This window comes from Xyrauchen texanus, chromosome 31 (assembly GCF_025860055.1).
Source record: "Xyrauchen texanus isolate HMW12.3.18 chromosome 31, RBS_HiC_50CHRs, whole genome shotgun sequence".
Classification (NCBI taxonomy): Eukaryota; Metazoa; Chordata; class Actinopteri; order Cypriniformes; family Catostomidae; genus Xyrauchen; species Xyrauchen texanus.
In genome coordinates, this window is record NC_068306.1 from 32,353,145 (window position 1) to 32,374,626 (window position 21,482).

The window sequence follows — 21,482 nt, forward strand, 5'->3', positions numbered from 1 at the left end:
ACAGACCACTGAGCACCAGAAACTGTCAGACACAGGAACAGTTTTTTTTCCCCTCAGGCTATCCGTCTCATGAGCAGTTAAAACTATTCTATATTTACATGCAATTCACAGCCTGGTCAATTATATTATTTAACATACCCTACCTCTTCTGCATTACATTCCCTTGTACTGTATATAACTGATTTGTATTTGTATAGTGTGTGTATACTTTTGTCTTATTGTGTATTTCTATATATACATATATTTATTAGCTTTTTATTTGTATTATATTATTTATTATTATTAACTCTGTCTTGTTGTTGTATTCTTTGCGCACTGGAAGCTTCTGTTACCAAGAAAAAATACGTTGTATGTGGAAGCATCCTTGCCAATAAAGCTCATTCTGATTCTTCTGATTCTTAAATCAGAACGCAGCATTTTATTTCATTGCATTGTGGGATATGTAGTTTCTATTTGTACGTGACGTTGACGTGTATGCGGAAGTACGTACCGTCGCTGCGGTCATCGCGGGAAACACACGTCTGAAGTGCACGAGCAGTCAAATGAAACTCGAACCGCTGTTTCCACGCGTAATTCACTGCATTATTTAGCCTGTGTGAGTTTTATCCTAATTTTCACTACTTTATATTTGTGTAAATTGTACTTGCTTAGCTCTGTTGCACTTAGAGCAATACAAATAAGACATACAAGTTTGCATGTATATGTAATAATTATAATAATTCAGAAAATGTGCCTTTTTCTTGGTACTTTCAGTAAAGGTACTGAAATATAATGGCTTTGTTGTCATTATAGTGTGAGAGTATTCATATTTATGCCACTTTCATGATTATAGCTTTCTCAATAGGGGTTCATTAGTATAGAAACAGATACGTGAATGCTATTTTTCGTGTGTTCTGTTTATTTTATACGTGAAGTTGTGGGCAGTGTTGTTATTTACTATGATATATTGTTATACACCATTATACTTTTATGTAATTTCCCAAGGTAGCACGTCACAACAGTGGTCCAAAATGTCAAAGATTGAGAAGATGAGTATCCTTGGAGTGAGAAGTTTTGGAGTTGAGGACAAAGACAAACAAGTAATATCGTTCTTCAGTCCTCTGACAGTTCTGGTGGGACCTAATGGAGCTGGAAAAACGGTTCGTAAAGTGCTTGTGTGGGTCCAATTTGAATGCAGTTTGAACAGAGGGGTGTGTGTGCAATCAATGGCTAAGTTTGATATAAGTTACAGCACTTGAGAAGAAATAGTTCACCCCCCAAAAAATGAAAATTCTCTCTTAATTTACTCAATCTCATGCCAACCCGCATGTGTAAGACTTTCTTTTTACAACTTTGTAGTTCAAAAAACCACAAAGGCAGCGTAAAAGTAACCCATATGACTCGAGCAGGTAAATCCTTTAAAAAAATTAAGACTAAAGAAGCTATATGATTGGTGTGGGTGAGAAACAGATACAATTTTAAGTTTGAGTTTACTGTAAATTCTCCTCCCTGCCCAGTAGGTGGCAGTATCCACGAAGAATGCACATTTTCAAACACAAAAGAAGAATGTAAAAGTGAAAGTGGAGATTTATAGTAAAAATTATTTAAATATTGATCTGTTTCTCATACAAACCTATAATATCACTCCAGAAGACATGAATTAAACCACTGGAGTCTTATGAATTACTTTTATGCTGCCTTTATATGCTTTTGGAGTTTCAAAAAGATGGCACCCATTCACTTGCTTTTCATGGACCTACAGTGCTGAAATATTCTTCTAAAAATCTTTGTTTGTGTTCTGCAGAAGAAAGAAAGTCATACACATCTGGGATGGCATTGGGTGAACTATCCCTTAAAAGAGGTCATTTGCTCACCCATGGCTTGAAAGTAACATCTAAATTTAAAGGCATAGTTCACTCAAAACTGAATTTATTTTGTCATTTACAAACACACTCTTGTTGATTCATACCCATATGGCTTTCTTTCTTCAGTGGAACAGAAAAGGAGATGGTAGACAAAATCAGTGTTAGAATTTAGCTTTTATGTAAATGGAGAAAAAATTGCCCACTGAATTTGGTTTTCAGGGGCATTTTTTTATTTGTATTTATTTCCTTTGTTTGTAAGGGCATGCTTTTCTAAACACATAAAGATATAATAATAAACAATGTCATCCTTTTATTCAAACACTTCAATTGGATAATTTAATTAATGTTCAAGACATCTGAAATCCCTTAATTTTTGTTTTATTGATTTCTCAGACCATCATTGAGTGTCTCAAGTACGTCACTTCAGGAGACTTTCCTCCAGGAAGTAAAGGAAACACATTTGTCCACGATCCCAAAGTAAGTCATTGTTAAAGCGGGAGCAGTAAAAGTAAACAAACAGAAACTGTTGTAGAAATGTTCTCTGTGATATTTTTATTTTTTTTTTTGTTTGTTTTTTGCATGTAATGTTTGCAGTCTGTCATGAATTACATGCCTGCTTCATATTGACCATGCAGTTTTTGTTTTTCATAGTGTTAATGATTTTGTTGTTCTGGTGTAGGATGCCCATGAGACAGATGTGCGAGCACAGATCAGACTGCAGTTTAGGGATGTCAACGGCGAAGCCGTGGCTGTCCAGAGATCAATGCAAAGTACACAAAAGGGCAAGAAAACTGAGTTCAAAACTCTTGAGGGTGTCATTACCAGAATCAAGTAGGTTTTTATATCATTTAACTACTGATTAACTTTTATGGATGTCATTATTGACATTCTAATTTTTTCAGTTGTGTTTAGTGATTTATACAAAATGTTCTTAAAAATGTTAAACTTTGCCACACTTACTGTACAAGTTCTTCTCAGGTTTTCAGTTAGGTCATTAACATAACTCAAAGATGTGGAATGAAAATATATTTTACATGCAAAACTGTAAGCTATTTTATGGCTTCTAAGGTCTTCAGTGCATCCATAGTATGAAAGCAGGGTCCAACATTTTCTTTCTTCAACACCAACCAGTGGCTATTGGATAACATTTAAAGGCTATTAATATTTCTTATATCCATAAAAATTTATTTTGCATGGGTTTATTAAAAGATTAAATGTTTTTTATTTAATATAAATGTAATTATTAGTAATTAATGTATTTATTGTAAATATAAGTTAACATAGTCAATGTATAAAATATAAGTTAAGTTAAAAATAAAATAGATTAATTAATAAAATATTATTATTATTTTACAATTTGTCCCCTATCATATGGGGGGAAATTACTAAACAAATTTAAATTGATAATAATAATACTATTATATTTTATTAATATATTTATTTAATATTTTGCCTAATTTATTTTATTCATATATTATTATTTTTTGCTACTTTTTTCTTGTATACAAAGCAGGTCATTGTGCCAATTAGACCATACTAGCCTGCCTCTCTCGTGAAAGTCACAGAGCTTTTCTTTAGTAGACATTTGTATTTCTTTTATGGGGCCCAAACCTGCATAAATAATAAATAAATAAATGTAATAATAAAAAAAAATAAAGGAATAAATGTCTTGTTAAAACAAATATAATTCGTTTTTAATTAAAGTTATTCCTGAATTTATTATTGTATGACTTTATTCCTTTATTATTTTCTATATTTATTTTAAACTTTTAATTTATTCATTTATTTTGCTTTTTTTTTTATTTATGTGTTAATTTATTTTTTATATTTATTTATTCCCACATATATTTATTTCCATATTTATATATTCCCATATATATTTATTTATTTAAATAAATTCATTTATTTATTTATACATGTATTTATTTTTACATGGAAATGAGGGAGGCGGTCCTTGCGGAGCTCCAGTGCATCATTGGTTGAGAGCTCAGTAGTACTTATCGGAAGCAGATGGACGTCCCACCTTAGCCTTGCACAGATTTTGAATATGCAGGGAACGATTTGCAGAGAGTTTAACAATCCAGGATGTGCTTCGACATTCATACCAGCATACAGCTCTCCTAAAACATCAATAAGCACCTCTGCTCTAAACGAAACAGTCATTTGATGCGTGGTTATCGATACTCTCTAGATATATGTGAAGAGTCCGCTATCCTTTTTTTTCTTTTCTTTTTTTTTATTGCAGAACTTATACATACATAAACAATCAGGGAAATGAAGCATGGTTGTATCGTTTACAATGAACAATCATAACAACAGAATTCAATAGTATGGATTTGCGGACATAAGGTTAAATCATATCATTTATGAAACTTGCTCATTTGGTGGATTTGTTGAAGAAACAGCTCCCCATTTATTTTGTGATTGTTGTATAAACAATACATCTTGGATTGACTTAAGCTCTTATGTTTTTAGCCCCACAAATAGCTTTAGTTTACACGCAATTTGGCTATGATATAACATTACATCAAAACAAGTCAAGAGTAATCGAGCACACGCTTCAATCTACAATAAGCCAATGGTAGGCAGGACCCGCCCACATAATTATCATACAAGAGACAGAATTGTAAGAATAAATACAAAATAAATAAATGTGGGAATATTTAAATATAGAAATAAATACATGAGAAAAAATAAATATAAAAATAATTGAATGCATAAATAAATAATAATAAAACAAAAACAAATGAAAGAATAAAAACGTTTTAAAGAATAAAAAGAGAAAATAATAAATAAAGGAAAACAAGTCATACGAAAATAAATTCAGGAATAACTTTCATTAAAAACTAATTATATTTGTTTTATCAAGACATTTATTATTTTATTTATTTTCTTATTATTACATTTATTTATTTATGTATTATTTTTGCATGTTTTGTCCTCCATACCCTTTAAGTTGATTTGCTCTCGTAAGTGATTGTCATTTTTACATTGTGATTTAAATCATGTTGCAATTCAAGAATTTGGCCAGTAATTCAGTTTTATTACTTTGCCAATGGCAGTTTTCACTCTCATTCGGCACTTGGCAAGTGTAAATTCTGGAACCTGTTTGAAGGGCATGATTTGTGCGTGTGTTTTTTAAATTTATTTATATACTGTAAATTAATATTTTTTTTATCTGTGTTGACTTCAGGCATGGTGAGAAAGTGAGCCTGAGCTCTAAATGTGCTGAAATAGACCGTGAAATGATCTCATCACTGGGCGTTTCCAAAGCTGTTCTCAACCATGTCATCTTCTGCCACCAAGAGGAGTCCAATTGGCCTCTGAGTGAAGGAAAAGCCCTTAAGCAGAAGTTTGATGAGATTTTCTCAGCCACAAGGTATTCTTATCTGGACAAATTATTTTCTTTTCTACCAGTGAGGTGTAATTAATTAATTAATAAAATCACTTCCAAACTGTCAGAGTTTCAAAAGAAATTATTGTTTGTTAGATTAAAATGGAATAACAATGTCTTCGCTATGATTAAACACAATTTTTATTGGGCAGTTTATGTCATTTAAATGTAATAATAACATGTAAAGTTCAGTCGTTCTGCTTACACCATGCTCAAAAAACTTTGATTACAGCTGATTAGCTGAAGATAACCAAATATATTTTGCTTAAAGGTACATCAAAGTGTTGGAAACCCTGCGTCAGTTGAGGCTGAAGCAGGCAAATACGGTGAAAACCTGCCAGATGGAGCTCAAGTACCTAAAACAAAACAAAGATAAGGCTCAGGAGATCAGAGAGCTTCTGTCCACTAAAGAGGCTCAGTTAGCTTCCTCCAAAGAGAGTGTCCAGCGCATTGAAAGCCAGATTGACCCACTGGAGGTGAGAAGCTTGTTTTAACAAACTGTACAAGAGCATGTCTTCTTTTTTGGCAGTTGATTGTTTCATGATGAATATAAAAGTAATTTAATACAGATGGTGTTCATACGGAACTAATTGATTGTTGCAGTCATTGTACATGTTTACTTGCCTCCATGTTTTCAGAATCGTCTAAATGACATAGATGATAGCATGAGGAAAGTGGTGAAGTTGGATAATGACATCAGAGCTCTGGACAGCAGGAAGAAACAGATGGAAGATGATAACCTGGAACTTGAAGAAAAGATGGAGCAGGTAGCCAAAATGTATAAAAAAGGGATGACAACAAAGTCATCAGTTATGTTACTTTCACTGTTTTCAGTATTAAGCCATAAATGTCAGATAACAATCCTCTGAAAGCAGGAAAGTGTTTTGCAATAAAAACATGTACAGTACAGGATGTTCATTGAGGCATGTTTTGGTATTTTATCTGATGGAATGAGGGATTAATATTGTCTTTGAAAGTCTGGGGTTTCATGAACTTTGTCTTACCATTGAAACTCATTTAATTCACTTTATTTACCCAAATGTTTTTGTAGCCCACTGGACATCCAAAAAACAGTTGATGTATTAATTTTTAACAAAGGATTCAAATGGAAATGCATATTAACTTAACATGTGACAGCCATGGTGCAGTGTTAGAGTGCATGCTCCTGACACATTTGAGCTGCAGGGCCCGCAGATTTCCTTTCTCGATACTTTCCTATCTAATAAAACAGGCAGACCTAGTTTATACTGTAAAATTTCATCTGGTATGGAGGAATATAGTGCTGGATGTCATCAGCATAACAATGGAAGCTATTGTTCTTGAAACAGGGAGAACAACAAAGGACCTATGACGGAGCCTTGCAGCACACCTTATTTTGCTACAGTTAGGTTAGACAGCTGTTTAAATAAATGTATAAATACAATAGCGTGAATATTTGCAAATCAGAGGATTATGTATTTGTGATCTGCTCCATCATTTTGAGTCACATTGACCCAGAATCACATTAGTAGAATGCACTAACATAAAAAGGAAGGTCTCTGCTTTGTAATGATATAATTTGTTTATATGAAGATATTTATATTCACCAACACTGGAGCTTTAAAAAACATTTAAATGAGTTGTATCCATTCCACATCTGTTTTTGCATCCCTGACAGTTTATAATTTAAATTTTAGCAATATGCTCTTCTCTACAGTTCTTTTTTTTTTCATTCTAGGATATATTTCCTGTTATGTGAAATTTGTTGATATCATTGACGCCTTCCTGTGATTGAAACCCTGATGTGTTGATTTCATTAGAGTTGATCAATCAATGCATTGTCTCCCTTCTGGTGCTCTTTTATGTTTTCTTGCAATAATTAGTAAAGACAAGATGAACTGATCAGAGGAGAGACGCCACATGCCTTCCGACTGAATTGACACCAGCTAATGTGATTTGACACACTGCATTAAAAGAGCATAAAAACAACATTTATATTTAATTAAAAACAATAGAAAACCAAAAATGTAAAAAAAAAAATAAAAACGAATTGACATTTTACGTATTTCTGGGCTATTGCGAATTCCAACTCATTTTAAAATTATGGTTTCTTTTTTCAGTGGAACACAAAAGGAGATGTTAGGCAGAATGTTAGACTTACGATTGACTTTATATGGAAAAAAGATGCAGTGAAAGTGAATGGTGACTGAGGCTAAGATGCGGCCTTCACTCCTTTTATCTGCTGTGTTCTTCAGGTGTTTCAGGGCTCAGATGATCAGCTGCAGGAAATGTATCAGAACCACCAGCAGACAGTGAAGGAGAAGGAGCGGAGGCTCACAGAGTGCCAGCGTGAGATGGACCGGGCCGGACGAGAGTGTCAGAGAACGAACCGAATCAAATCCGACCTGCTCGTTGAGCAAGGTAGATAAACCTCCCTCGCTGTCCATGTATGATTCAGTACTGATGCACATGTGTTTCCTATAAACCTCAAACAGAATTAAATGACACTGATGGATCAAGTGCTCTTATTTTGTTTGTCATATTCAAAAGGGTCTCTGACTTTTAACATTTTTGTGGTTTGTATATTCATACTTTGGGGGAGGCATGACAAATGTTATATCATGGTATTGGTGTATGGCCCAGCCATATTCATACCTTCAACATTTGCTCAGGGGATGTTGCTTAGTTTTGAAAATTGCCAAAACATAGAACAGAATAGCATTTTTGATCAAATTGCATCAAATATTTATTCCTCACAGAATTGCTCTTTATCATTTTATTGTTTGTTTGAAGGCCGTCTGCAGTTGGAGGCAGACAGACACACTCAGAACATTAAAAAGAGAGACACTCAGGTGAAGCATTTGGCATCTTTACTGGAGTTGGAGGGCTATGATCGGACCCCTCTCAGTGAGAGACAGCTACAAAGCTTCTACAGACAAGTCAAAGAGAGACAGGACCAGGACACAGATGCCCTCAACCAAACCATGGTAGATAAAAACTTTTGTTCATTCACAGTGATGCAGTGCTCACCTCCAAGCACATCAACAGCAACTTTGACTTTCAATGTTTTGATGATGTCATGTGTTGAGGTACAAAAGTATGGAATGATATTCATCTTATTATTATTAATGAATGCACACACAATTATGCATGTACTAGATACATTTTGTGAATGTATTTTACTAACCACAAACAAATGCCATTTGATTTGAATCTGTGGAATTCAGGATTGAATGATTGTGCAGCGATTTGTACAAATACAGACATATTTGCAAATAAACATGTTCAGTTCTACATTAATAAATCAAAAATTGCTCATGCAAAAATGAATCCGTGCATTTGTGGATCAGAAGACACGCGTGCATTTATTGACATCTTGTTCGGTTCATTTGTATTTTGAGACTTCCTTTTCGCAGTTTACAGCATTCCACCCACACATACACACATATATATACACACACACACACACACACACACACACACACACACACACACACACACACACACACACAACTAACGAACAAGCCAGTGCTCTTCATTAACGTGAACATGATTCGTAAATGGGTGTCACTATACAATGAAACAAATGCTTTTCAACCGGTGTCTGTAGAATTAAGAATTACATAAATGTGCAGCAATGTGTACACAAAGTCATGTTTGTGAGTATAAATGTTCTGCTTTGTATTAAAGTGTGACAATTTCCGCGTGCAAAAAGGAATCCGTGCATTTCTGGATCAGGCGACACGCGTGCGTTTATTGATTCCTTGTTCGATTCATTTGGATTTTGAGACTTGTTTTCCGCACTTTCAGCAGTGAGGACCCACACGCAACTGAAAGGCAAGGCAGGCAGCTACCACTAGATGGCAGTCGCAGAGAATTACCGAGTTGGCCTGCCCTGGTTTGAGAACAGGTGATAATGGACATTGTTCGCATTCTCCCAAAGAACCTTTAAAACATGGATAATACCATTTTAAACCAACAAGCTGGTTGGGTAAGTAACACTAATCTTTTTTTCTTTTTTTTCTTTTATTGCATACTGAAAAGAAGAAAAAAAAGTAACTTCCTATAGACTAGCAAGTTAAAAACAATGTACATTTGATATATTTGACATATTAATTACATTTTATAAATATTCATTTGATGAGATATTAACAAAAAAATGTTGGCTCTTCATTATGTATGTTAGATTATGGTTTAGAGTGCGAGCTGATCAGGGAGGAGAGAATGTTGGCGTGGCTCGTCTGATGTTTTCTGTACGTGGAGAAACTGCAAGAAAAACAAAACTAAGGACACTTGTGACAAATGTCAAAAGGTAGTGTGTGGGATCTACACATGGAAGGTAGAGAGTACATGTGTTGAGTAATCGATCCACAAGCGTCAGTGAATGATGTGCGGGGTTTGCCCCCAAAACAGCCAGATGCCTTGTTCAAGTGAGCCCACTTTTAGGAGAATTCGTTCATAATGATTTTACAGCATAATATTTTCATTATAGTTTTACAGCATGATATTTTTGCTCACAGTAAAACAAATATTGCTTTCTAAATCAGTTCGTCTTCCCACAGTTTAGCGAATGTTCATATTCTTTATTAACTGTTTTGGCCATTTTGGGTTTGGCCTATATGTGTTTCATACATGTCTAAGGTTTTTTAGTTTAGGTAGTTTTGTTTTTCTTGCAGTTTCTCCACGTACAGAAAACATCAGACGAGCCACGCCAACATTCTCTCCTCCCTGATCAGCTCGCACTCTAAACCATAATGTAACATACATAATGAAGAGCCAACATTTTTTTGTTACTATCTCATCAAATGAATATTTATAAAATGTAATTAATATGTCAAATATATCAAATGTACATTGTTTTTAACTTGCTAGTCTATAGGAAGTTACTTTTTTTTCTTCTTTTCAGTATGCAATAAAAGAAAAAAAAGAAAAAATGATTAGTGTTACTTACCCAACCAGCTTGTTGGTTTAAAATGGTATTATCAGCTGTTCTCAAACCAGGGCAGGCCAACTCGGTAATTCTCTGCGACTGCCATCTAGTGGTAGCTGCCTGCCTTGCCTTTCAGTTGCGTGTGGATCCTCACTGCTGAAAGTGCGGAAAACAAGTCTCAAAATCCAAATGAATCGAACAAGGAATCAATAAATGCACGCGTGTCGCCTGATCCAGAAATGCACGGATTCCTTTTTGCACGCGGAAATTGTCACACTTTAATACAAAGCAGAACATTTATACTCACAAACATGACTTTGTGTACACATTGCTGCACATTTATGTAATTCTTAATTCTACAGACACCGGTTGAAAAGCATTTGTTTCATTGTATAGTGACACCCATTTACGAATCATGTTCACCTTAATGAAGAGCACTGGCTTGTTCGTTAGTTGTGTGTGTGTGTGTGTGTGTGTGTATATGTGTGTATGTGTGGGTGGAATGCTGTAAACTGCGAAAAGGAAGTCTCAAAATACAAATGAACCGAACAAGATGTCAATAAATGCACGCGTGTCTTCTGATCCACAAATGCACGGATTCATTTTTGCATGAGCAATTTTTGATTTATTAATGTAGAACTGAACATGTTTATTTGCAAATATGTCTGTATTTGTACAAATCGCTGCACAATCATTCAATCCTGAATTCCACAGATTCAAATCAAATGGCATTTGTTTGTGGTTAGTAAAATACATTCACAAAATGTATCTAGTACATGCATAATTGTGTGTGCATTCATTAATAATAATGAGATGAATATCATTCCATACAAAAGATATAATGCTAATCATTGCACTTTTCAAAACTTGAGGCTTATTCTTGCCAAGAGCGATGCAACATAATACCTGAAAAGTGTTTTTTGCATCAAAACTTTTCACACAACGTGTGTGTGTGTGTGTGTGTGTGTGTGTGTGTGTGTGTGTGTGTGTGTGTGTGTGTGTGTGTGTGTGTGTATATATATATATATATATATATTATTATTATAAAAAAAAGATTTATTAGGAGAAAAGTGTGTATTCAAAAACATGTGAAATTCACTCTGGTTATTCACATGCTTTTTTGCTGTTTATAATTTTTATTGATTATAATATGATGAAAGGCCATGATAGGAATCAAAACACAAATAAAAACATCAAACACAAGAAAACAAAAGATCAAACACATACATCTGCAGGAAGTTGATATGTCCATCTTACGTAAAATCGCTGTTAAATATCCATTGTGGTGACAACCAAATACAGCAGGCTGAACCATTAACCAATATTATACATGACAGGGCCCCCTCTTTTAAGGAATTATAATATCATAATTATTTAGCTTGTATATCAGTTCTTCTTGCAAAGTTATATTGTCAGTTCACCCAGCCATTCTTCAAAAAGTATCATTTTAACAGATTTCCAATGTCTAAATATTATTCTACAACCTGTACACAATTGAATTGTGTGCTTATTCACATCCACTGTCACATGAATATTGTATTATGTTTTGGTATAATTATAATAGTGGTCATAAATGTTGTATAAGCATAAGGTGCTTATTGCGATAAAATTTGAAGAAAATTAACAGATATTCTGTATATTAATTTCATTATTTACATGAATACATTTATGACATGCAATTGGAACCTGTTTGAAACATGCTATTTTTAATCATTTATAAAAATCAGTATAGGTGTTGTTATTACACTAAAAAAAATTGTTGTGTAAATAGACATCTATTGTTTTGAGAACACTGTAAGAACTTTCATTACTAACATTAACTTATTATTAACACATTAGTGGTCACACTTTAAAATAAGGTTTTAAGTTGTTTAGTTAACAATGTTGAACAAACTTGAACTAACAATAAACAATACTTTTACAGTATTTGTTAATCTTAATATTAATTTCAAAATATACTAACACATTTTTTAAATCAAAAGTTGTGTTTTTTAACATTTAAATAATGCACCATGAATTAACAATTACTTTTGTATTTTTATTAATTAACATTAATAAATACTGCAAAAAAATTTTTAAATACTGTTCATGATACCTAATGTTAACAAATGGATCCTTTCTATAAAGTGTTACCACATTAGAAAATTTACATCTCAAATAGCTGTGACAGTGACACTTTGATTGACACTTTGGCACTCTCATAAAGGGTTTCTTTACTGATTTAATCTGTATATTTTTCTGCTTTCAGCATGATATGCAAGAGAAGGAGGTGCAGAAGCAGCAATGCATCGATGATCTCCGCGATAAGAAGACTGGACTTGAGAGAACCATTGAGCTTAAGAGGGACATTCAGACCAAGAAACAGCAGGAACTGAAGAACATAAAGTCTGACCTGCAGAGACTGGAGGGCTCGTCAGACAGACTTCAGGAGCTGGAGACTGAGCTTCAGAAAGCGGTTAGACCCGCAGACCCCTGTTACCTATCACACTCATGTATTAAACCACGCTCTGAGCTTCAGATGTCAAATCATATTGATATTGATCAGCAAGACGTTTAATATGCAGCACAAACAGCCTGACATTTCGAGCCAAAGAAACATGCATGGTATTGCACACCCATTCCAATTTCCTCTATATTCACCGTCAAGGCCATAACCCCCCGCCCCCAAATAATTTTGGCTGACAACATACTTATTTTCAATAAGTGTGTGTGTGTGTGTGTGTGTGTGTGTGTGTGTGTGTGTGTGTGTGTGTGTGTGTGTGTGTGTGTGTGTGTGTGTGTGTGTTCCTGTATCTGGGTGTGAACTGTTGAACTATAACCTATAGGTAGTTGTGGCTTCTTGTGCAACCTCTGAAATGGTGGAGGTCCATTTGTAGTGTATGCATCCTCTGAAATGGTGGAGGTCCATTTGTAGTGTATGCATCCTCTGAAATGGTGGAGGTCCATTTGTAGTGTATACATCCTCTGAAATGGTGGAGGTCCATTTGTAGTGTATGCATCCTCTGAAATGGACTTGGGTTCTCACCACTAACTGTAATTGATAGAAAAATATTTCCATTATAAGTTCAGTTGACTCAACTGTTAGTTGATACAACACCTGTATTGCAACGCAGACATACAATACATAAAATAATAAAGAATACATTTAGCGTTTTTCCAGTCCCTAAATCCATCCCTCTGGAATGTGGTGTTTGACCCTTTCTGACTGTTGAACAGTACACACACACAACAGTATGCTGCATCCTCAGATGGAGAGTACCGTAGCCAGGGGTATTTATTTTCCCACTCCACACTATACCTCAACAGCCTTTTCCCAAATTGCCTTTGGGGATATATATATACTGGTCCCTGTTCCATTTGTTTTGAAGGATGCTCTGCCTCTCCTCATCAGAGTAGTGGCTTCTGCATTTATATATTGCAGGGTCATTGGCTGCAAAGCTTGAACCTTCTGACACAGTGAGTGTCACATCTTGACTGTCTTGGGAGGGCCCTTCACCTATTATTTCCATCTTTTCTCCTTCTAACTCTTTCTCCTCCTCAACTGCCTGACTTCTCTCTCCTGTCTCCTCTGTTGAATTTAACATAATAATAATAATACAACAAGTCTAAATAACTGACCAATAAGTTATTGGTCAGTTATTTAGACTTGTTTTATTATTATTATTATTATTATTATAATACTGGTAATAACTGACCATAATATCATTCAACAATAGGTTATGTTTGGGCCATGCTTATTAAAATTATCAAAAATGATTAATTATCCATATAATATTTAGCTTAATTGTCAGTGCAGATTAACTAGCTGCAACTCTACTGGATTTCAGCATTTCAGTAGGATATAGGTTTGAATCTTATTGGTAGCCCTATTGCATCTCATATTGTAGGCTATTTGGTTCATAACCATTAACATTCTCACCTTCCCTCCTTCTCTTTGTCTGCTTATCTTCTGCTGGCTTTCCAAATGATAATTTAGTTTGTTGCAGCCTTTTCATTTTTGGTCATTTGAATGAAAATCCCAGGCAGAAATTAACATGGCGTCAAGTTTATTTTGAACAATGGATTTGTGGGTATTGAAGTTTATGTGAGCTGTGCGAGACACTGCATTGCGTTCTTTAATTGGTTTAGGAAACACTCCACTACAGCCGACTACTTTCGTTTTGACATGACAGCGGTATCTGCAAGTACGTGTCACGTGACAGTCCGTTGATGCAAGGATAATTGTCTCGTCGGCTATTTTCACTTCACAATGAAACGACACTTCAAGAAAAAAATACAGAGGATATGAACTCTGTGTCCTCAATGGTAGTTACGGCCACGTTCACCGTGTAGATATACAACACACCAATACCTATGTAACAGAGGCTGTTTAAAAACTACTTTAGGGGGCTTGGGTAGCTCAGCAAGTAAAGACACTGACTACTACACCTGGAGTCGCAAGTTTGAATCCAGGGTCTGCTGAGTGACTCCAGTCAGGCTTCCTAAGCAACCAATTGGCCCGGTTGCTAGGGTGGGTAGAGTCACGTTGGGTTAACCTCCTCGAAGTCACTATAATGTGTTTCTCTCTTTCGGTGGGGTGCATGGTGAGTTGTATGTGGATCCACGGAGAATAGCGTTAGCCGCCACACACGCTATGTCTCCATGGTAACTCGCTCAACGGGCCACGTTATAAGATGCATGGATTGACGGTCTCGGACGTGGAGGCAACTTAGATTCTTCATCCGCCACCCGGATTGAGGCGAGCCACTACGCCACCACAAGGACTTGGAGCGCATTTGGAATTGGGCATTCTAAATTGGGGTGAAAAGGGGGGGGGGTGAAAAAACTGCTTTGATCTGCTTTAAGTCAGTCACATGAGCTACATTTTCCTGCATGCTTATATATAATACAGTGCAAAAGTTTTACACTTGTGAAAAATTTTCCAACCTCACGAATATGGTATAACAAATACTTTTTGAAAACCAACTTATGTGACACTAGTTGCCCTCTATTTGAAAGGCCTATAAATCAGGCAAATCAGGTTTTGCTTTAAATCTACTGATTTAAACTGGTTTATACAGGATAAGGGTTAGGTTTAGGGCTAAGGTTAGAGTTAGAGTTTAGCAAATGCATGTATAATATATTGAAACCTGTGTGTGTGCGCTGACAGGAGCGTGAGCTTGATAATGCCATGCAAGCGTGTACAGTGGACAGTCTGAAGGCAGAGGTGATTGAACTACAGAGTGAGAAAACAGAACTGGATCAAGCCCAGCGTAAACTGGACCAGGAGATGGCAGTGCTGAACACACACACCACAGCACGCACGCAGATGGACATGCTCAAGAAGGACAAGGTGAGATTACATGATGCCAGCACTTGCATATCCGTGAGCACCATCCATTGTGATACTGATAGACTTAATGCTGAAATAGTTCAACTCTGCTCTGTATTCCAGATGGATAAAGAGGAGCAAGTGAGGAAGATCAAGTCGAGACATAATGAAGAGCTGGTGGCATTGTTAGGACACTTTCCTAACAAGCGAGAGCTTGAAGACTGGATCTACACCAAATCCAGAGAGATTAACTCCACCAGAGAGCGCCTCAGCAAACTCAAGTGAGTCACATGCTTTACAGATTCATTCTTCAATCTTTGATAGTCTAGACCAGCGATTCATGTAGTACATTTACATATAAAGACAGTAGACAAAGATTTTTGCAACAGTGCTCTTTACTCACATTTTCCCACAACAATATATGTCTTGTCCAATCAAATCACAGAAGCCACAATCAAACTGAATGATGGGACCACTTAAAACAAAAATAATCTACAGTACGTGATGAGTAACATGCACACATCACTAACCCTGACATTACAGAAAACACCGGCCTTTATACAAACACCTACATACTTAATACATATTCAGTTTCATATCTGGCTTCCTGAAGATTGGGTCATCTTCAGGGCAGGGGAACATGCAGTTTAATATTGAGCTGGTGATGTTTAGTCTAGACAGACTGGTTAGGAAGGTCTGGTAGGAGTGTCTAGACAAATTACAACGAAAGTTCATAATAAAGAATTGCACCCCACAATTCTGTTATCATTCATCACACACACATACACATCCATATAGTATTTAATGGTAATGTTGATGTGTTAAAACCTTAAAAGATTTTTGTATCCTGGGGGATACAAATATTTAAGTGGCTGGGGAGAGGAGCACTCAGTTGACCCATTGAGTCAGTCAAATTTGAGCAAATACTTTGTATATAGTCTTCCGTCATCTCACAGTCTATCTAAAAGCTCCTATCTTTTCAGTTATTTTCATGATTTCTGCAAGCTATAAATATGTAAATAAAAGCATTATTTTAGGGGAAAAAAAGAACATGGAAATGTATTATGTAGGCCCTAATGTGTTGTCCCAGAATAAACCATCTCTCAAATGTTTTAATGCCAACATAAAAGCAATATATTCAAAAGGATGAATAAATTCCTAATAAAATCAGTATCAGCAATATCACTCTCCTGAGTTTATATATACAGTAGCTGTATAATTTCTAGATATTATTGTAAATTAATTATTTGTGTAAAGATAATGCATTCAATTAAAATATATATAAAAAGTGAAAATCTAAACTAGACATGGGCCAGCTGAAAATAAAATCCTTATTATTTAGGCCTGTTTGGGTGAAACTCTTAAATTGTTTTGTGTCGTAGTAAAGAGCTTGCATCTGGTGAACAGAAGAAGAGCCACTTCACAGCAGAGATAAAGCGTAAGGAAGAGCAGCTGGCCAGATACGAGGAGAGACTCTTTAATGTGTGTGGAAGTCAGGACTTTGAGTCAGACCTGAGCAAACTACAGGATGAGCTGGATAAGAGCTCCAAACAGAGAGGTAAAGACTTGTTAATTGTGCTCATGCATTCACACATCAGCAGAATATGGTTATCAGTTCTCTTTTGAGCCGCAGTCACACTTCACGCTCCATTCACTTTGATTTGTTCGCATTAGAATGCGGGAGATTGGAAACTAGGGTTGAGCAGTTAATTAAAAAAAATAACAGAGATTGCAATTACGGCTGCTGCAGTTAACTAACTATGAAAAGTGAAAGTCAGTTACGGAATTCCTTTTAGGTCTACTTCCGTCACATACATTTTCAATTTACAACATGTTTTTTTGTTGCTGCGTTGAGCATTGTGACCAATCACAGACATGTACGTGGTGCACATAAATGCAATGTTTAGATTCTATATGTAGGCCAAGATGGTATAGTTTCCGTTGAAGGGACACTAGAGTAAATGCACACCTTCAATTTATAAGGGCCATCCTGTAACAGCATTCAAATTATTCGCTGATTTTACTGACTGTTACACTCATATGACTTGTGCAATGTTGAAATACTTTTTTTATTATTAATATTGTAAGCATGTTTCATTTGTATTTCTGTCTTTCCGACTTCAAACCTTATTTTGAGTAGCTGTTGTTTTCATCTGCTCTTAGATATCAAAGGTTGCTGTTTCTAAAATGTACCTAAAAGTTTTTTTACCATGTGAAACTTGTACTATCATACTGGAGTTTCCTCATATTTTTAAAGGGCGAGTGCATACTATATTTTTCTATCAACCATAACCATGGGAAGGATAGTTCAGTGAGTTTGATGCTAGAGCTTTTTTGTTGAGCTAACTTTTTCAGCCATTTATATATTTTTCTCCGAAAAGAGAAAATAGTTATTTGATAGTAATTACACCTGATAACTTTAGTGTAAGTAAACAAAACTGCTCATAATGTCTTATAACTCACTGACTATGGGACTGTGAACTCTTAATTTAATAGGACGTGAAGCAATACATAAATTAATTCATGTTAAGTTATTAGCTTTATTATATTTTCATTGCAGCAAATGTATGTGTGCTGGCTGATGTTATCAATGTTCAGTTGGGATTGGGGTGGCTGTGGCTCAGTTGGTAGAGCGGGTCGGCAACTAATTGCAGGGTTGGTGGTTCCCGGCCCACACGACTCCACATGCCGAAGTGTCCTTGGACAAGACACAAGACAAAGTATTCAGAACCCCAAGTTGCTCCCAATGGCAGGCTTTGGGGTATGAATGGGTGAATGAGACGCAGTGTAATGCGCTTTGTATACCGTTAAGGCTTAAAAAGGTGCTATATAAGTGCAGACCATTTACCATTGAGGGCTGACATCCATAGGCTTGATGGGTTTAATCCATAGCATGCTCTTCTGAAGTTTTATTTAACGGTTAAAAACAAGAAAAAATACCACATGTATCCTTTTGAGTGCCTTGTGTCACTATTACAAGTGACCCAGCAACAGCATTTGTTTCCCCCATATTTTATGATCATTTCTATAAAATTCAACTCAAAATTAATCAACACACATGACACCAAATGCCTCTAAAACAAAAGCAAACGCTTGTCAGATGAACAAGGCAGTCCACAGCAGTTGCTACAATAGGAGTGGTCAGTAAAACTTAACAAAAGGTCAGTTGACCAAGTAGGCATAGACATTGGCTAATGCCAATAATCTTTAAATGGCAAATATCAGCAAACTAATTGGCTTAGCCGATATATCTGTATTACCATGTACTTTCTGTAATTCTCACTTTCTCTCTGTCTTCCTCCATTAACAGCCATGTTGGCGGGGGCCACAGCCGTGTACAGTCAGTTCATTAGTCAGTTGACAGAAGAGGGCGAGCCTTGCTGTCCTGTATGTCAGCGTGTGTTCCCGTCAGAAGCTGAGCTCCAGGATGTAATTAATGATATGCAATCCAAATTGAGGCTTGTTCCTGACAAACTGAAGAACACAGAGCAGGATCTTGAGAGAAAGGGACGCAGGCGTGATGAAATGATTGCACTAAAACCCGTCAGGCAAGAGTCTCTGTCTTCATTTACTTTTGTAATGGATGCCATGAGTTATCAGTTATAAACCAATTGACCTATTGAAACCTAATAATGTTCTTTATTTTGACCGCAATCCTTTTGTTCTGTTGGAAAATGTAACATGTAATATGTCAGATTTAATGTCCATCCATCTGTCTATCCACCCATCCATCTTTCCATCCATCAACTGAGCAATCTGTCCATCCATTCATCTGCCTATCCATCACTCTATTCTCCGTCCATTCATACAACTGTCTTCTATCCATACCTCTAGCCATCTATCATCTGTCCATTACACCATCTATTGGTCCATCACTCCATCCATCTGTCCATCCACCCATACATCCATCCATTTTTCCATCCACCCATTCATCTGTCCATCATCCATTCATCTTTATTTTCCTCCGTCCATCCATCCAACTCTCCATCCATGCCTCTCTATATGTCATTTGTCCACATCACTCCATCTTTCCATCCAACTGTCCTCCATCCACCCATCCATCTGTCATCTGTCCATTTGCTCTGTCTATCTTTACATCACTCTATTCATCCATCTATCAATCACTCTTAACATCCATTCATCCAACTCTCTTCCATCCATGCATCTATCCATCTGTCCATCTCTCTATCTATAGTGCATTCATAAAGTATTCAGACCCCTTCATGTTTTCACATTTTGATGCGTTGCAGCCTTGTGCTAAAATGCTTTTTCACATCTATCTATTCTCCATACCCCATAATGACAAGGCAAAAACCAGATATGAACTTTGCAAATTTTTTAAAAAGAAAAAAATGAAATAATCACATTGCCATAAGTATTCAGACCCTTAGCTCAATACTTAAAGCACCTTTGGCAACGATTACAGCTTCAGGTGTTTTTGGGTATGATGTAGAGCCCAACCGATATGGAATTTTTTAATACCGATTTTAGAGGGTGGAAATTCACAGATTATCGATATGGTGGCCTATATAGTTAATTTTTGAGCTGTAATGAAAACAGACCTTTTCTATGTGGATTGTGCACCGATATGCAAAGGTACTCCGAAGGCTGCTTTCTTAAACAAATATTTTTATTTAGGGCCACTGTTCTAGTAATTATTGATCTCAGAATGGGTATAATACAACAAAACAATAATCCAAATAACGTCAGTCCTATAACTATTATTATACCTATTTTCATTAGCCCCATCTTCCATGAACCAAAAAGATCATCAAACCATTGCCCAAACAGCTGATCTCTCCCTGCATTAGATTTAACTTCCTTTCGCAGGTCATGCAGTTTCTTCATTGCCTGGGTAAAAGCTCCATCTGGAGATGTATTATTTGGTATGTATGTACAGCAATCTGCTCCGAACATATCACATACTCCTCCTTTATCTGCTAATAACCAATTCAGTGCTTGACAATTTTGCCATGCCATTTTACTAGTGGCTGCTAATTGGTCTCCTAATGCCTCCAGTGCCACGTCAGTATAGTTTATAAATCTCTGTTGGTTATAGAAAATATAATTAATCCATTCTAAATTTTTGTTGGGCATTACCCATACGAACACTGACTCAAAGCCTGATTTAATCTCATCTCTAGCTTTAAGCTTTTGAGGTTTTCCACTTGGTTGGCCAATTGCATCCAGGTAGACATCAGGATCTGGGGTGTACGCTCTTTTCACCCTTGCTTTGTTGTGTACTAAAGGTTTTGGTGCAGTTTAGATTTCAGAGGGGTCCCATTCTACCATAGTTACTTCTTGTATTAGCCTGACTCTTGCGCACAGTCCTTTCCAGCCTTTAGGTAGTGCGATTTTCAATTGATCTCCCCCACATAACCAAAAATAGTCCGCTATAGTTTCCGTTTGTTCCTCATGGATTTTTATCGCAGGCAATACTGGAGTCTGATTTCCACATCCTGTAAGGCAATGACCGACAACTACACCTAGACATCCTGGAGTCATGTTCGCAGTAAAATTCTGCCCTAATGTCGCTGTTGCATATTGCGGTCCACTAAACCTAATCACATTATCATTAAAAAACATTTCATAATCTAAATGCCATATTACTGCGCAATTGCCCTTAAATTGTCCTACATTCATTTTTCCTTTAGTTTTGTTAAAACATTCATACTCCAGTTGTCGATTTATTGTATATGATAATGGGTTTTCTTTTTTCTCATTATCCACACGTACGTCTAATTTTCTGCATTCATCTCCCCACCCTATCATCTTATACTATTTGTCATATTCCGGATGACCCAAGAATGCCAAATATTCTGCTGGGCAGAACTGTTCTTCCTGTTTTACCACAATTTTTGGCATAATACTCAGCGCAATGCTTATAATCATACTGATTCGGGACTACTACCAGTTTTTTTTCAATGGAGAGGGTGAGCACATTACACAGTTTGTCATTTTTGATTTCTTTGCTGTATATCTGGCCCATTTATACCAGTCATTTTGATTTGTGTGTTCTAATAA

At 36.1% G+C, this 21,482-nt stretch overlaps 1 protein-coding gene across 2 annotated transcripts in view; it reads left to right on the top strand.

Moving 5' to 3' along the window:
- The first annotated feature begins 499 nt into the window (after positions 1-499).
- rad50 (RAD50 homolog, double strand break repair protein) overlaps positions 500-21,482 on the top strand; it is a 43,051-nt gene continuing 22,068 nt past the window's right edge. Inside the window, exons 1-14 of one of the 2 annotated variants that reach the window (XM_052099532.1) lie at positions 500-595; positions 989-1,139; positions 2,238-2,321; positions 2,524-2,675; positions 5,038-5,223; positions 5,510-5,714; positions 5,877-6,005; positions 7,473-7,638; positions 8,011-8,204; positions 12,396-12,602; positions 15,297-15,479; positions 15,582-15,739; positions 16,841-17,016; positions 18,769-19,006. In XM_052099532.1, coding sequence (XP_051955492.1) covers positions 1,011-1,139; positions 2,238-2,321; positions 2,524-2,675; positions 5,038-5,223; positions 5,510-5,714; positions 5,877-6,005; positions 7,473-7,638; positions 8,011-8,204; positions 12,396-12,602; positions 15,297-15,479; positions 15,582-15,739; positions 16,841-17,016; positions 18,769-19,006 — 2,207 coding nt within the window. In that variant the 5' untranslated portion in view covers positions 500-595; positions 989-1,010. Of the gene's footprint in view, positions 596-984; positions 1,140-2,237; positions 2,322-2,523; positions 2,676-5,037; positions 5,224-5,509; positions 5,715-5,876; positions 6,006-7,472; positions 7,639-8,010; positions 8,205-12,395; positions 12,603-15,296; positions 15,480-15,581; positions 15,740-16,840; positions 17,017-18,768; positions 19,007-21,482 lie in introns of both variants that reach the window. The other variant, XM_052099533.1, reaches the window with a different exon arrangement.